Here is a 17,269-nt window from a genome sequence, read left to right as displayed (position 1 = left end):
ACTCCTGTGGGAGTTTAATCCCAAAGCACCCTTTCCTTCAAGAGCTCTGCTACAACGGTTTTTCCCATTTTCTACTCTTTCCAGTCCCCAAATCCATCCTCTTATTTCACACACCTTCACTTGAGATTTTATGTTGGTTTTCTGAGAATGTGGGTTATCCCAGGACATAGCTTTAAGGACCTGCTTAATGGCTGCTTAATCCACAGTTTGTGGATAATTTGATGGATGAGTTATTCACTTCCACCTATGCTAGCAATAAAAGCTCTGCTCAGGTCTTCAGTAGGTAGAGTCACTGCACTCAATTTTAGTCAGTAGAAAGACTAAAATCACTGGTTTTCCTTATTTTGCAAGGACCTGGTACACTCCTTTCTTTTTTTAATCTCGAGTGTGTGCAAGTGTCACTGTCATTATTCCAAGTATGCAAAAAATAAGTTAAAGGACAGGCACAGTCATGCCAGCTGGAGATATTGGAAGTAACCGGAAAAACACTTAACTCAAAGGCTCAGATATTTCATTATACAGTTCCCATCGGTGAGTGCCAAGGCCTCCTGCACCCACGCCCGCTCAAGTCCCAGTGCCCACAGGGATTTTATTCTTTAATTGACATTACCGGGAATTAAATCCTCTCTCATAGTTTCTTCAGGACTCTTGTTTTGCTGACAAGTGGGAGCACAGTGGAGCACTGATGAAATTACCCTCTTATTTTGGTTCCTGTATGTTGAGACTCCATATGGCATTTTCTGATGTTCATCACTCCTACAGAGAGTATATCCAGAATCCACATAATGTGAACTATAGCATACTTTGAAACTGAAATATTCTCTTTTATTTTAGGTCTTATGGAAAATTGCGGTGCACTTCTTATTGCTACATCGACTCTACACAGTGTCGATACTTCACATGAGGGGAGCGGAGGTGGGTAGCATCCCACATGCAGCGGGGTGCTAGGTGCTACACTGTCATCTATCCAAGAAGGACTGGGACAAAAAATATACCCACCCACCTCTGTATGAAAGCAAAGAAAGAGACATCATGCTGCTGATGGCCATTTTGAGATGTTTTTCTTTTGTTTTTAAATTGTCAGATTGGGAAAAAAATAGGACCACTGCATCTTGTCTTAATAGAGAAATGTCAAACCGTGTTTGCCAGTAAGACCTTTATGTGGCTGTGGGTGGCGACTCACCCTCCATCACAAATGTCATGTTAAGCTACTGGAAACTGAGTTTCACTAACCAGGAATAACGTGTAACAATTACCTCTTTTTAGCACTGTTAAACCTACATGTAAGATCTTCAGGGTTTCTGTCTTTGAACCTCCTAAGCATAAACACGAAGCATATCTTGGATGCGCTGTTTATAGAGACTTTCTCTTTTATTACAATGTGAACTTTGCAAGTGTTGTATCCACGAGTGATGGCTTCAGTGACATTAAGGGTAACTGTACACCTTCGTGGGTTGAAGGAGCAGATGCCCTTCAGTAAATGCTTTCAGGATCAGAAATCAGTCAAAAAAACGCTAGTTATCTTCACCTTTAGGCTAAGAGATTTGGCTGTGTGCGTCTGCGCGCATGCATAGGAATGCAATCACAGGAGTCCTGAAACTTCAGACCAGAAGGCCAAAAGGACAAATGTACTGTGAAATAACCAAGGAGATCTCTCCCACGAGAGAAATCAGACAAGGAGCAAAGATAAAGAAGGAACACTTTTCCGTATTTTTCACCTTTGTGCTAAGCTGGCTGGGATCTGTGTGACCCCAAAGGGGCTGAGACAGCATTGGTCACCTGCCTGAAACTACAGCATGACTATGTACACATTGCCTTCACTCTGGTTTCTATACTAGAAGGTCTTCTCGTTTTCATCCCCTTGTCCATCCAACCTTCATCACTGAATCCCGGTTATATGCTGTTCTCTCCCGTTTGTTGTTTCCACCATTGTGTCTGGGGTACCCCGAGTGTATGTTCTCACTTTTGTATTGCTGTAAATCAGGCCTTGGAGTAGGGTGTTCATGGATGCTTATACATGCCGTGTAATGAACAGTGTAATGTACATGTATTTTTGTTTTTAAGAAAGTTTGTTCAACTATATTAGCTCTGATAGGAGTCAGGGTAATTATGTACTTATTTATTAGTAAGCATTAAAGATCAAATTTCACATGGGAAGCATATTAAATGTTATGTGTGAAAGAGTCTATAACAGAGAAAAATGAAGCAATAGATGTGCAGAATACGGGACTAAAAACCTCAAATCAAGGTGTTATTTTCATACAAGCCCCTCTTTCCTGCTTCACGATCAATGCTGCACACAACTGTTTGAAATGCAAGAGTTATCTGTACCAGTGACAGCACTGTAACAGCCGCACTCACACTGGTACTGCTGTAAAGGTTAAATAAAGGTGGGTGTTGTGTTATAATGATAATGCATTAAAGCAATTGAGAAATGCACACAGCTTTCGCCACCTGTATAGCAGTCTTTAACTCCGCATATCCAAAGTGATACTGGAAACAACAAAACCCACAGTTGGTGTGCTCTTTGTGGCTATCACTTACTTGGGCTGTTTATGTTGTTATGAAGCCAAGCCACCAGCATCTGTAGCCCAGTTCAAAATTTTCCATCTGGTTGCTTTTCTTCTTTTTAAATAGAGGTCTTAATAAAAGGTCAAGGAACCACTGGGGCAGGAACTTGCCGTAAGCTTTGGAAATCTGGCCGCTAGCACAGCTGCCTTGTAATTTCCCATGCTTGTGCTGTGATGGGTTCCAGCAACGTCACACCATGCAATAGTATGCATCCTGGCAGGAGGCTCCCGAGGACAGCCATGCTTCCTGCAACACATCCTGCTGGCCAGCCCTCCAGATGAACCTTTGGCAATATCTGCCTGGTGTTACTATCCTGGGCTTGGAGACACTTTATCTGAACCCCTCACCTTCTCCAAGGAGTTCATCTCTGCTCCCCAAAAGGCTGGAGTCTTTGGGAAAATTGATGATTCCAGTGGCCTTTCACCTTCATCATTTTTAAAAGCTCCTACCTCCAAAGGACATTGAAGTTGCAAAGCTAAGTGGGTGGAAGGTAGGGAATATAAACAGCAGATCTGAGCATGTAGTAGAATTGTACTGTGCTGCACATGTTCAGGAAGGGGCATATTGGTCTGGTCAGAAAACATTCACAAAGCATGGATTTTAAATGGACTTCCTTAATACAGCACAAACAATTCAGCATCTTAACAGAAAGAAAACAATGTAAGATATAAGGGGGGGAAAAAAAAGAAGACATGAAACAAGTTTCTCTGTCATTATTGTCTTGCTTCCCTCAGATGATAAAGCATGAGGAAGACATCTGGGAAGTTGTTAAGTACGTATGATTTAAAAGGCTGCAAAATAAATCCTTCCTCTTTATCTCTGACATACCTGCTTTACCCTTAATTGGGGATTCTTCAGTTGGATGGTGCCTGGACTGCTGTGAAATGTCTTCCCTCCTTCTCTGAGTTCCTTAACATGTGCCAAGACTGATTCAAAAGTTAATTGGGGTATTGCAGTTCCCTGGCCTTTCGGAGCAGCAAACGTTTGTGGGAGAGTTCTCTAGTCATTAGTACACAGCTCTAGAGAAATACAAAACCAGTACGATCCTACGCCATGCACTGTATTAAATGTCTACTAAAAATCCAGCTTGCACTTAATATATAATTAAATATATGTAGTTACCTACTGTGTGTATTAGCAGCTCATGTCAATAAATTGTGCTACCTTAGTTCTGCTGTGTCCTTACTTTCGCCCACTTTGTTTTGGGTTTAGTAACACATTTAGTAACATTTAAAGACAATGACCTAGTTTAAGGCACTGGGGAGAGAAAAAAGCCGGTGCCTCCTCTCCCATGCCTGCTGCCTCTCCTGGTCTGCCTCTGGACCTGGCTCTGTGCTGTCACACCAGCATGGACAGCCCAGGATTGTGACTGCGCATCCCCATGCCTCGTCTCACCTCTGCCTCAGCCCCACACTGACCCTTGCAACACGCCATGTGCAGAAAGGCTCCACTTCCACTGATTTCTGGTTGTAATCAACGTCACATGGGCTGCTTTAAGGCGGCTTTGACGTGAGTTTGGATGCTATCTCCTCCTGCTACCTCATAACCTGCTGGCTGGTTTGTAACTCCTATCAGCAGCTGAGCTGCTGGTTGCAAACCAGAAAGCAGGGGTGTCAGGTGCTAATGGACACTGGGAATGGTGGTGGTGGCACCCAGGGTTTGGTCAGTCCCAGCAGCCAGTACCCAGGCTTTGGGAAGAGGCTCCTGCCGTGCCATAGCAGCTGGCAAGTCTGTTGAACAGAGGCTTTTTGTACAAGAGGGCATCCCAGAGAAGGGCAGTGCTGTCTGTTCCTGGGGGAAGTGGAAGTGAATTGACAGCCAGAGGATGAATGAGTCTTTGGGGCGATATATTTTCTGCCCCTCCTTTCTAAAAGCTCACCTTTGTGACACTCGCCTCTCTGGCTTTCCAAATGCTTACATCATGTCTCTCCTCACTTTGAATCATCCAGAATTGTATCCAACCCCATCCTTGCCCATAAATCTGGCCATGCAGCTCATGGCCCTTCTTCATCCTTATGGTTTTCTTTAATGTCACCAAAGTTCATACCCTTTGTAGTCCCTCCAAAACCCTGTAATGCCCTCACTGCTCTGCAGGCACTGGGTTTAGTTGGCTTCTTTTTCAGCCTCTCACATCATCCCTTTCCAAACATCTTCTGCATGTCACAGCCCCACAAATGTCACAGCAAAGCCCCTTGGCCACAGTTCTTTCCTTCTTAAAGGTAACATTGGTGCAATTCCCATTCCAGTCTCAGTGATAAGGACCAGAGGAGAGGGGATTGGTGGTTATCCTTACACTGTGAGTTCCCCAGAACAGGCACTGTCTTTGAGCACCAGCTCTTTATGAGTAATGACAGTAAAAAGTCCCAGGTTAGCTGCTTGTGGGGACAATTCAACAGATGCAGGCAACACCTGCATCCAATCAGGGCATGTATGAAAAAAATAGACCAAAATAAACCCTAGAGAAGTGAACCAGTGCCGTGCTGTGATTCTGTGGCAATAGTCAAATGTGTCACGCAGGCAAGGCAGTGCCACATGATCTTTAAAGAGATATTGGAAAAATAATGTTTTAACTCACAAAGGGTGAGGCAACAGACAACACTTTGTGATAGACCTTCAAGTTCTTCCTCTGATACCTAAGGAGATGGATACAGCAAAGCAAGTGTCCTTCCCCTGGAAACCATTCTCCTGCACGGAAAACACTGAGTAATGGGCTATTGAGCTTTGCTACAGGCAATGTAAGGTGCTGACAGAAAGACAAACTAAAGCAGGCAGGTAGTGAATGCTCAGAGTAACTGATGCTTATTGATCTGGTGAGGGACTGTGCAACCTGCAGAGTGTCTGAGTGCTGCCAAACCTTAATCAAAGAGAAAAAAGGAGCAAAGCCCAAGCAAATGAGACATTTTGTGTCTTTATTGAACACGGTCATTGAAAAAAACCCACAGGATTAATGCATTCAGCCCCATGCCCAGCAATGTGCTCTTTGCTGGAGTCCTCTGTGCTGAAGGCTGGTGTGATTCCAGGGCTGCAGAGGCCAGAGCAAAGGCCGGGCACATGCTTTCATTGCATCAGTAATTACTGGGGCAGTTAGGAGGATGGCCCTGAACCAGCCCAGCCAAGGAAAGGCTGTGTTTGAAAGAGTAGCCAGGCCAAATTATATTAGAGGAGTGTAATCCTGCTGCAAATCACATTACTGTCTACTTCCCTCCCTCCTCCCCCAACAAAATCTTGGCACTTAAAAAGCACTGAGTTATAGCCCTGGCCTTTTAGGGATTTTAATTCACTCTAACAGTTTCCTGTGCATCTGATGGAGGGCACAGTCTGGATGTATGATCTTCTCAAGTGAGAGAGAATAGGGCTTAAACAGCTGTATTTTGCTGCCATCCCACCCCCTGCTGAACAAATATCCCTTCCAGCACCGGCTGCTGCTTAGCATCTTCTTTGGGAAAGGAGAACCATGGAGCTGAGCCCAGCAAGCTAAGCAGTGCTGCAGGGCACTGCAGGGAGCAAGAGCCTCTCTGGCCATCGTGCTCAGGGTGGAAAAGATGCCACTCGTGCATCTCTTCAGGAAAAGCCATGTGTCAGGCTGTCCCCATTGTCCCCCAGGGCTAATGTTACCAGTGGCATCTTCTGCAGGACACAGGGAAGGACAAAGCAATCCCAGAGCTGTTTTGCAGGCATGGCTGGGGGCCTGCCCGGCTGGTGTGTGACAACACAAATGCAGAGCCTGATGGAGCAGGGATCTGAGGTAACTGGACAATAAATCAGCCAGGAGGAAGAGGAGGTAACATAAACCTCCTCTCACTGCAGCACATTGAGTATATTTAGAAACTCAGCAACTTAAGACCCTCTCTCAGCCAGTTTAAAGTGTCACCATTTAATAAGCAAACAAACTGACATCAGCATTAAATTCAAGCCTGTGGCAAAATATATGTGCTTGACCCTTGTACCAGGCATGGGAGGAAGCTTTCGGGGTTCGTCTGGGAGAGAAGACAGAGACCTGTCTGGGTCCACAGCATCCCTGGTATGGAGTGAGCAGGGGGGGATGACAGCCATTCACCATCACCTTTCCTGGAGGAAGAGGCACGCAATGGCATTTCCCACTGAACCACCAGCAAGCACTGACTTAAGTCATGGAAATGCAGGCATGTAAGACTGGTTTTCCTTTGCTCTCTTAACCAGAGCATCTCCAGATTGGTGAAGCAAGGAGGAAATAGCTTGGGGAGTCCATATTATTCCCAAACCCGCTAGTGGGGGGCCAGAAACCTTTTAGTGATGAATTTTGTTTGGAAGAGAAGAGCTCCCATTGCTCCTTGTCTTCATGTCCCTCACCCACGAAGCTCACCATGCAGGAGCTGAGGGAGGTTGCACTAAGCCAGTCAGACATTTGGTACTCCCCATGCCTTCCTCTTGGAGGTTATTTGATGGGCAAACATACAGGGAAACCTGGCAACCCTGACACTTTATAGCAATATAATTCCTCTCATACATTTCCATCAGGTTTCTCGTCTTACCTACCTAGCACCACTGCTCTGAGGATGGGATGCGCCGAGCAAGGTAATACTAAGGACTGCTTAGGTTTCAAATTGTTACCAGATTTAAAGGGGAGGATGACTGCTTAGGGGTAAGAAACAGAACAGTTGAGGCAACTGAACTGTCCAGAAGTGCCCTGTTGAAATATGAGTATTATGGGTCAAAACCCACGGGGAGGCTGGTCAAGAAGTACAATAAAAAGCCAAGTTTCATCTGTAATGTCCCAGTGCATTCAGACAAACCATCATAAACTATCTGGTTACCACAGTAATGAGTTACTGTCTTGCTGTCTTCTGACCAGAGATTAGTTGTCAAACTAAGCAGTAACCCCAAAGCAGAAGCATGGGTCCAGCAGGGTAAAGCTGGCAATATCACAGGTCTTAGTAGTCACAGTGAAGGGCAGAGAGGCTTGGTCTGTGCCAGGACATTTTGAGCAAGACAACACCTGGTGTGAAATGCTGCAGGATTACAGCTTCTAAATAAAGTCACGGACCTGTACCTGCTGCTGCTTAGGCTTGGCAGGCTCATTCTGCCTTAAACTGTATGAGACTGAACTGTTACGCTGATCTAGATGTTAAATATTTGTTCTCCACTCCACACTAACTTGTTATTTGATAAGCAGTAATGTCCTGTAGGTTTGCCAGGGGGTAACCACAGCAGGAATGCCTGAACTGATGTGATTGGCCCTTGGGGCAAATAGATTGACTTAAAAGAGTTTGAACTCTTAGGCAAGGAACAACTGAGTCCTCAGGGTACAAATAATGAGATTATCCCTCCCGCATTCAGCAGCTAAGTGTCTGTTACACAGACCATGTGCAAGGGGAAAACCATACTCTCTTTACACATATTGTCCCTGTATTTTGGAGCCCTGAGGATGGTGGGACTCTGGTTGTGGGATAAAAGACAGGCAAAACCACCCCAGAGGTTGTTCACCGTGTCTCAGTGATGGGGTTTCTGCAGCACCACACAACACTGCACAGTGATGCCTCAGGGGGCTCTGGCTTCTCTCCTTGCCTACAACACCCATGCCTGTTTTCACGGCTGGGTGGTCTGTTTGGTGAACACATCTGCACATGAAGGTTCAAGTCTTCTTAATTTCTACTGTATCTATGCACTGCATGGGGATTTGGGAGCGGAAGGAGCTCCCCAGCTCCCCTCTGCACCCTCACCAGTTACAGCTCAACTGAAGGTTGTTGCTGAGGCTGAGGGACACATGCTTGACAGCTCTGATTTAAGGAGATGGTCAGATGTGTCTGATGTTCAGTTATGGAGTAAGAGTCTGATGTTTATTTAGGGAATAGAACCCAGGCAGTTTTCCAGACCCTGTCTTGGTTCACCAAATTCTGAAGCACACAAGAAAAGTCCTTTAAGGCAAGATCCCTCCCCTCCCCGCCCCCGCAGAGAGCTGATTGTTTCTCAGCTTCTGTTAAAAAAGAAAGAGTAATAACAAATAGTTACCTTTGAAAAGTTACATTTGTGCAGGAACAGCCTACTTTGACATGTTTTTAAGCACATATATCAATAGCTGAAAGCAGCACTCCGTTTGAGATGATCTGTGGACAAGAAGATATGAAGTGGACAGATGAATCCTCTCCCTGTACTGGTAACAGATACATACTCACAGCCTGTTCACACTGCCTGATGATACAGGCTTAAGAAAATGTGAATTAATACTTAATTAATTTATCCAAAGTGGAACAGCTTCAACAGAAGAGAGTGCTATTTCAGAGGGAGCAAAGCCTGGATGTATGAACTCTCTACATAAGGACCAATATAGAAAATAAAGTGCCACATAAAGAAACTTTGACTGACAAGAAGCATGTCCAAGTTCTTTGAAATAGCTTCCATTCAGAGGCTGGTTCAAGCCCTCAGGGAGAGCAACCTTCTCAAGGTGACTGATGGAGGTGAGTAAGGCTGCAGTGATTTATACACCCTGTCCTGGGTTCAGCAGTAGCAGTCATGTTTTTCCTTTGTGTTAGCTGGTGCAGTGCTGTGTTTTGACTTCCAGCCTGAGAACAGTGTTGGTGAAGCCGATGTTTTCAGTTGTTGCTAAGTGATGTTTACCCTGACCAAGGACTTTGTGAGGCTCATGCTCTGCCAGGGAGGAGGGGAAGCCAGGAAGAAGCAGAGATGGGGCGCCCGAGCCAGGCTAGCCAAGGAGGTATTCCATACCACAGCACGTCCTGCCTGGGGGGGGTAACTGGGAGTTACCTGGAAGGACACGGGCTTCTGGGTGGGACTCGTTTCTTGGCCGGTGGTATCGTATTCTCTTCCCTTGTTATTTTCTCTTATCATTGTTGTAGTTGGTGGTAGCGGTGGTGATTTGTGTTGTACATTGGTTGCTGGACTGTTCTTGTCTCAACCTGTGGGAGTTGCACTCTTTCGATCCTCCTCCCCGTTCCTCCGGGAGCGGGGAAGGGGAGAGCCCGGCACCACTCACTGGGAGTGAGTGAACAAGCTGTCTGGTTAGGGTTTAAACCACAACAGTTCTTTTGGGCTTTTTCTCTCAGCCAAAGTTTGAGTAGCAACTGTACTTGTCGCTGGGGGTGGTGAAGCTGCTGTGCGTGGAGCTGGAGTAGCTGTGCTGACTGTTGCTTTGCCCTCAGATCCACCAACATTCTTTTCCTTTTGAAGGTGCTGGATAGTGTTGAACAAGGCCCTGTAAGCATAGGCCAAGCCCCAGCACGTTGCCGTGATTTGTCCATCTCTGGTATGGCCAGAATGACCACACACCTCATTTAAGTGTTTTACTAATTCTTCGGGATTTTGCAGTTCGGTAGTGAAATTCCAAAGTACTGGAGGGGCCCACTGACCTAGATACTTGCCCATACTATCCCACACACCCTGCCACTCATGACTGTCCAGCCTCAGGGAAAATCTCTTGGTCCTCCTACATCATCATTTGACCCCAGACAAGACCCAAACCTGACTCTGCTTAACTCTTGAAATCATTCGTGGGCAAAACACACTCTGTATGCGTGCCAACATGGTGATCACCATCACGATCAGCAAACAAGTCTCAACAGCATTAAAAGGCCATTCAAAAACTTCAAAACTCTCAAATGTAAATGGTCTGAGGGGAGGACTGGGAGGTTAAAAGAATGTCTCCTTCACAGGCTGAGCACCTCAGAAGGAGAAAAAAGATGTGTAACTGCTAAGCACTTCTATTATATACCTCCCAAAGTATAAAGGTGGTGACCACACTGGGAACATAAGACAGATCAGTTTCATGATCAATGATTCTATCATATTACAAGTCATTACCATAAAGTACAATGAGACAAAAACCTTAGCCCAAGCCCCACACTTGAAAAACACTAATACAGCAAATACCGGATGGACGTAAGATACGATATACTGAAACTGTGAGATCAAGAGGAACAACCTTGAGAGCCAATAAATCAGCATTGTGACGAATGACTATTAATCCAGACAGATCTGTCATTATCTCAACCCTTTGTGCCCCACGTTGGGCGCCAAAAGAACTGTCATGGTTTAAACCCAGTCAGGCAACTTGTTCACTCACTCCCAGTGAGTGGTTCTGGGCTCTCCCCTTCCCCGCTCCCGGAGGAATGGGGAGGAGGATCGAAAGAGTGCAATTCCCACAGGTTGAGACAAGAACAGTCCAGCAACCAATGTACAACACAAATCACCACCGCTACTATCAACTACAACAATGATAAGGGAAAATAACAAGGGAAGAGAATACAAAACCACCGGCCAAGAAATCAGTCCCACCCGGAAGTCCGTTTCCTTCCAGGTAACTCCCAGTTACCCCCCACCCCAGGCATGATGTGCTGTGGTATGGAATACCTCCTTGGCTAGCCTGGGTCAGGTGTCCTGTCTCTGCTTCCTCCTGGCTTCCCCTCCTCCCTGGCAGAGCATGAGCCTCACAAAGTCCTTGGTCAGGGTAAACATCACTTAGCAACAACCGAAAATATCGGTATCACCAGCACTGTTCCCAGGCTGGAAGTCAAAACACAGCACTGCACCAGCTACCACGAAGGAGAAACATGACTGCTACTGCTGAACCCAGGACACATCCACAGGGTGCTGTAATTAAAGGTGAGAGAATACAAATCCTTAAAAGACTTTCGGGGAAGGGGAATTGAATAAGCTGAAGAAAATAAACTGAAAAGTCCTGGCAGGATCCAATATGCAATTTGTTGTTGTTCAGCATGTCCCTGACAAGGAGACAACTTTTGTATTACAGACAAGTGCCTGCAGGAAGGTCCCTGTGCCTGGCTGGCACATCTTCTGAAGCAGGACTGGTGGTGCCCCAACACAAGGGTAGCAGAAGGAAAATCTGTCAGGGAGAGGGTACCTCTTGCTCTTGGTGAGGGTCTCCTACTGTGGTTTTGTCAAGAAAGCTCTCCCAGACACCACAGTGCTTGAAGGGGCACAGGTTTCACAGGGACATTCCGCTGCACTTCAGATGTGTCCTGCTGCAGGGCAAAGCGTCATGTTCTGTTGGTTTGGGGAAAGCTGGTTGCTGCTCTATGTGTGGGACGTGGAGCTTTGGGCTCAGCGAGTGATGAATGCCTGAGACCACAGTTCAAACGTCACGCTAGGGAGAAAGCGGGGCAAGCAAGAGGCAACACAGTGGAGGCTGCATGACACGTCTTCCTCTTGCTTGCAGGAAGGAGGTTGGGTACCAGCTGCTAAGCAAGGAAGCAAGTGGAAAACTATGACCTATAGGAAACTATGTGAGGCACGTCTGGTTGCCTACAGATGAGCTGACAATACCAACACTGGAAACAGATGCTAAATTGATTGGAAATTATTTTGGAGGAAAGCCATAGCTGGAGCAGGAGCGCTTTTAGAAAGACAAATTGACGTAAAGTGCATTCTGAAGCATCAAATCTGTTCGATTCTGAGAAAAGCATGACCTTCTCTCTCTTCGGCATCACTGCAGGACTTTGCACAGGCCATACACCACTGCATCTTGCTGAAAACAGCAAGGTACACACTTAGAAAGCAGCCAAATGCTGCTGGTTGGCACCAGGATCCATTAGGGATCCTGACAGAGAAGCAGTATCTCAGTGACTCCTTGATTGACAGCTCTGCCAGGACACAAGTATCACCAATTCCGGGTGCCCCTGCTCCAGGTGAAACTCCTGCACTAATGGTGATGTCTTCCTAAAGCAGTGGGTAAACAGCAAAAGATCCTGGAAAAATTTTACTGGGCCTTGCAAGTCAAAACACCAGGTCAGGGGAATGAAAGAACACAGTGAAACTTGGAAAAGCTTTTTTCCCCTCATCCCCAAAGTCAAGATTGAGCCTGTGCTGCCGTCACTGCAGCTTCTCTGGGAACCAACTCTCAAGAGGGTTGGGAAGGGAAGCTGGAAGCTTTCCAAGGCTGATGTATTCTTTAATGATGATATGCAGGAAACAAATCTAAAATCTGTGTTAGACACAAAAGGAGAAAAAGGAGAGGAATAAATACCTGTTAATAAATATATTTGGATCAATATATTGAAATATTAGGAAAAAATACATAGCAACATCTTGGATGAAATATTCCAGATAGACAGACACATAGCTTGGTTGCACCCACGTCTGGAAGTGCCCAGCATCCTGCAGCATCTACTGCACTTCATTTTCTCCATCCTAATACTTGTGCTTGATACTTACTCTCACGCTGTCAGGCTGGTTTTTGTTACTACAGCCTTTATGTATTTACACTGGCCAAGAACCCACAACCATATGCCAGAAACAGCTTTTATTCTCATCATCTAAACAGGTTCCATGTTTGTTAACATTCTTCATACAAAGATACATACAACTAGTTTCTGTGAACCAGAAACATACTGGTTTTGACTGTTCACACAGTACCTAGAACAGATGCAGTCCTGAAGAGCACTTTAGGCCCCCTAATGCAATAGAAGAAACAAAATCCATGCATGGAGAAAGCAAGATTTTAAAACATGCTTATTTAAAATAAGTTTATTATAATGAAATAATATAAAAGTCTGACAAAGGCCTTAACAATGTTCCAGAAGAAGAGACAGATGCTGTATGATTTGAGAGATGATGCAGACTGGAAACTCCAAAGTATCTTGGACATAACTGCTTATGAAAGCACAACTTGTGCAACGCTTACACTGGAACAGGTGATTCTGGGGGCATGAATAAGCCCTTAGAATTAGGTAAATTTAAAGTGTGAGGCAATATACCTTCTCTTCATCTTTAAATGTATTTCAGTATGTATGTAATGTATTTTAGTATGTATAAGTAAGGCTTTCCATAAGCTCAGCTTGGCATTGGTAAAATGTATGCCCAAAATTGGCTTGAAAAAAGAAAAGAGAAAAGGAAAACACAAAAGCAATCTGCTTTGGTTTTCAGTTTAGTCACCATATTCTGGGATGAGATTTACTTGTCAGGTTTCAAGTAGACATAAATCTCAAACTTTCAAGATGGCTTTAACTAAAGTAAGTTTTGGACCCCCTGAATGTTGCAATGAAAACAAAAAAATAACAAACAGTGTTAAGCAGAAATCAGGATATGAAAACAGGGAAGTGTCATATATATATATGTGGTTTTTTATATATATATATATACATACACACATACACACGTATAAAACCCACCTCCATCACACCAGAGATCACATTTTTAAGAACTGCATGTTGGTGGGAGGGTGCACGAGTGTTTAAGTGATCCATATGCCTATGCTCTAACTTCAAAGTAAATGCTTAAATCCATGTGTGAACCATGAGCAGGATCAGCTACTGCCTGGGCTTGCTCAGAGCCAGTAAGTGTACTATTCTGCACAAGGGTGATTTTATATCGCTGAGAGCATGCAGTAGTTTGCAGGGTTTGTTCACAAGAGGCTACAGAAGGTAGCAGCACGGCATGAATTCAGTTATTCCCAGCCCCCTTCTCTTTCTGTTTTATCTGTACCATGCAGGTAAGAGAAGTCAATTAAAAACAAAAATAATCCCTGTGCTTTCACTCACAAGAGGCAGAGCTGCCAAGTCTGAAGTGTCCCAATTTAAATTTCAGCAGTGAAATTAAACATTCCAAGTGGTGTGGTTTTCCTAGCAAAATATATCAAACCAGGGAGAAAGTTCAAACAAAAGCCGCACATTCTCCATCTGACTGTACGCTTGGTTGCCTGCCAAAGAATTCAGGTCCAATTTTCCGAGTTTACATTTGTACCACTTAAAATTTCCTGCTGTGTGTTCTTATGGAGAGCTGTTTTGACGTGACTGCAACAATGGAAGACCTGTCAGATGATAGTAGAAGGAAACAAAGGGATGGGGACCAGGTGCGGTAAGAGGGAAATACAGTCAGGGAGGAACAGGCTAACAAACTTTTCTGGGGTCTGAAGCTAACTTTAAGGCTCCCTGATGTTTTTCGCAACAGCTGAAGTGATATGAAAAGCAATAATGAAAAGTGTTAGGTCCAGCACATGAACATGGGTAACACTGTTTTCTATAATGGTCCACACCCCTTGGCCAAAGCACCTTGTGAACAAGTGGAGCAATTTTGGGCATACTTTTTATACATCCAGCCAACTAAGTGACACTTTTCAAACTATGGAACATTTTTAAACACAGCTGTAACCTAAAATCCTCTTTACAGAGAGCTTGTAAGCGAAGGTATATGGCCCTTAAAAGTTAAGTGCATCTGTTAAAGGGAGACCCATATTACAACAGTGTCAAGACAGGATGTTTCAAAGATTCCTTAAGTTTACACTAAAGCATTTGAGTATCCAGTTCATATTATACAATTGTAAAGTCACAGTACATCAATATGCAACTGAGTACAGGGTCTTAAAATAGCAGAGGGGGCCGCAGAACATAGTTGAAAAAAAAAAAAACCCAAACAACCAAAAAACCAAAACCCTCAACAATAAAATAAATAAAATAAATAACAGCCTCCCGTTGCTAAGCAGAACTCGACTGAAATTATTTGAGAGCCCTGCTCTAATGCCAACGGCACTATATTACAAAGATGCTTGTATGATCTCTATTCAAATATGCTGACTGCCATTATTCAGTACTAGACAGCACTTCTATCAGACTGCTTTGGGATTTACCATATCTCAGCAAGGATGCGCACCAGATAGACACTGCCAGTGTCATTAGCTGTATCAGACTTCTGTGCTCAGCTATACCAATTTCACAAAAACCAGCCTTACGCCACTAGGGTAAGGCTGTGATTACTCTTATTTTGCCATGGCTAAGTAAAATCCCTGAGAATATGCAACTGTTAGACACTGCAGGAAACAGCCGAAAGCATTTCTAAGGAAAGGGATGCAAAACTTTAGACTAGTGCAGTATAAGAAACTAAAGCTGTTCATGTAAAGTACACAGAGCAAGGGTGCTGTTATCCGGGGATCATGTAGACTTTTATCAGTGTGCAGGTCAGCTGTTTGTAAATGTCAGTCATTAAAAAAAAAACCCAGAACAACCCTAACAAATTAACAAACCAAACAAATCAAACAGAAAACAGCAGCCTTCTCTCCATTCCTAAATCTGAAGTCCAGAAGTCAGTTGCTTGTTCTCTATGATTATTAAAACCAAAAGCAATCCATTTGCCAAACTGGCATCACTGGAAAAGAACTGTGTAGCAGTGTATATGCTTCCTCTTGGTCATCTGTCTACTGCATCCTTAGGGGTATAACCTGGAGTTCAGCTCTACAATATTGTGCACGGGTTTCTTTCTCAGTGGTGATCTGACTGGAAAGATAGCATTTGTAAGTCTTAGAAGTGCTCAACACCCTGCAAGAGAAGTGCATGGTGAAGTGTAAATTTTGAAGGCAAGGAGACCTTGCTCAATTCCATCTCCACAAGAGAAGGCCCCCATTAACAACAAACACACAGGAGCCTCCTGAAGCCACGGTCTCCTAAAAACATTCTCAAGTACCAATCCCAGAGTTCAGAAAGACCAACTTTACACAGAAGAGCAAGACAAGGAAGCCTGCTCTGAGGCAGGGTGCCATACTAGTCAGAGGGTACACAGTGTGGACCACTCTGTTTGTTAGAAGAAAGAAGAAGGGTAGGAGTTAGTAATTGCTGAACCTAATGAAACAATGAAGCTGTAAAGTTCTCTGTCTATGAAATAAAGCCTCCTTACTCTTTGCATCAAATACGGGGTATAATGCACTACTAACAAACCAGTGGTTCTCCTGATAGTTAACTTCCCTGCTACTAGAAAAGCTTAGAGCAAAAAGGGAACTCAATTTTCATCATGATCTGACAGTTAATTTCTAGAGAAGACAGATCTCTTCCAGCCAATATTTTGTGGAATTATGGTCTCCATTACCTTTCCAAAGCATGCAGCTAAGAACTATTACAGCAAAGCTTTCCACATAACAGCTGAAAACCTTGAGGAAACCATGCTGGGTGGAGAGTTAGTTGTTCTGCTTCAGGAGTAGTTTCTTTGCATTCATGCTTAGAAGCAGCAGGCAGCTGAACTTCTGCCTCATTTTTAGCACTGCAAGAAGTGAAATAATTGAATGGAGCTTTGGTCAATTTAACTTTGTACTCAGACATAAATATATACTACTTAAATTAAGAAAATCCAAAAGACTAAAAACCCTACATCCTTCTGATCCTCTTGGAGTACGTAGGAACTACAGATAGGCACAACTCAGAGAAGATGACAGGAACAAGGAAATTGCACTGTTCAAATGCCTAATTAAAGCCCTGGTATCTTGCTTTATACAGCAAGTGTGAGGTTTGGTCTTTTCTTCAAGCATCACATGCTTTCCTTAAAGCTCACAATGCTAGGCTCTTTAAAAAGGATCAAGTATTCAATGTGCAGACAGGCTCCCATCGCAAAGCAATGCAGAGCGGCAGGTCTGCAGTACATTCATTTTACTGACAACATGGTTTTTAGCCTAGAAAAGCCAGTACTTCTCCTGTATGGCGACACTGACTTCTATATTTATGAAGATTTACTAATTACAAGTACCTTATTAGCACAGCCTTTTCTCCTGCGTATGAGTTAAACTCAACTGTATGCACTGTATGTGAAGCCCTACATCACCACTGAAAGACCTGCTTATGCTTTGAATGGCCAGTCAGTAATTCACAGGCAACCTTCTAGTCATCAACACAACTAGGAATTTTGTCCATTCCATATCACTAGGTAAAAGAACTCCCTTTTTGTTTTTAATAGCAGCAGTGTCAAGGAGCACATTTTCATCTCCATCAGC

At 44.2% G+C, this 17,269-nt stretch overlaps 2 protein-coding genes across 5 annotated transcripts in view; one reads left to right on the top strand and one right to left on the bottom strand.

The window, feature by feature from the left end:
- COLQ (collagen like tail subunit of asymmetric acetylcholinesterase) overlaps window positions 1-2,666 on the top strand; it is a 42,360-nt gene extending 39,694 nt beyond the window's left edge. For both annotated transcript variants that reach the window (XM_061464869.1, XM_061464867.1), the window contains one exon: window positions 835-2,666. In XM_061464869.1, coding sequence (XP_061320853.1) covers window positions 835-904 — 70 coding nt within the window. In that variant the 3' untranslated portion in view covers window positions 905-2,666. The remainder of the gene's footprint in view (window positions 1-834) is intronic.
- The window catches only part of WIPF3 (WAS/WASL interacting protein family member 3), a 303,238-nt gene that overhangs the window by 173,955 nt on the left and 112,014 nt on the right, over window positions 1-17,269 (bottom strand). The gene's annotated exons all lie outside the window — the stretch shown is intronic.

Source organism: Pezoporus flaviventris, unplaced genomic scaffold, assembly GCF_033815535.1.
Source record: "Pezoporus flaviventris isolate CSIRO_AGI_PZ_B2104156 unplaced genomic scaffold, CSIRO_AGI_Pfla_v1 ptg000037l, whole genome shotgun sequence".
In the NCBI taxonomy this organism is placed as follows: Eukaryota; Metazoa; Chordata; class Aves; order Psittaciformes; family Psittacidae; genus Pezoporus; species Pezoporus flaviventris.
Note: the sequence above shows the minus strand (reverse complement) of the source record. Positions and strands in the feature narration are given on the sequence as shown.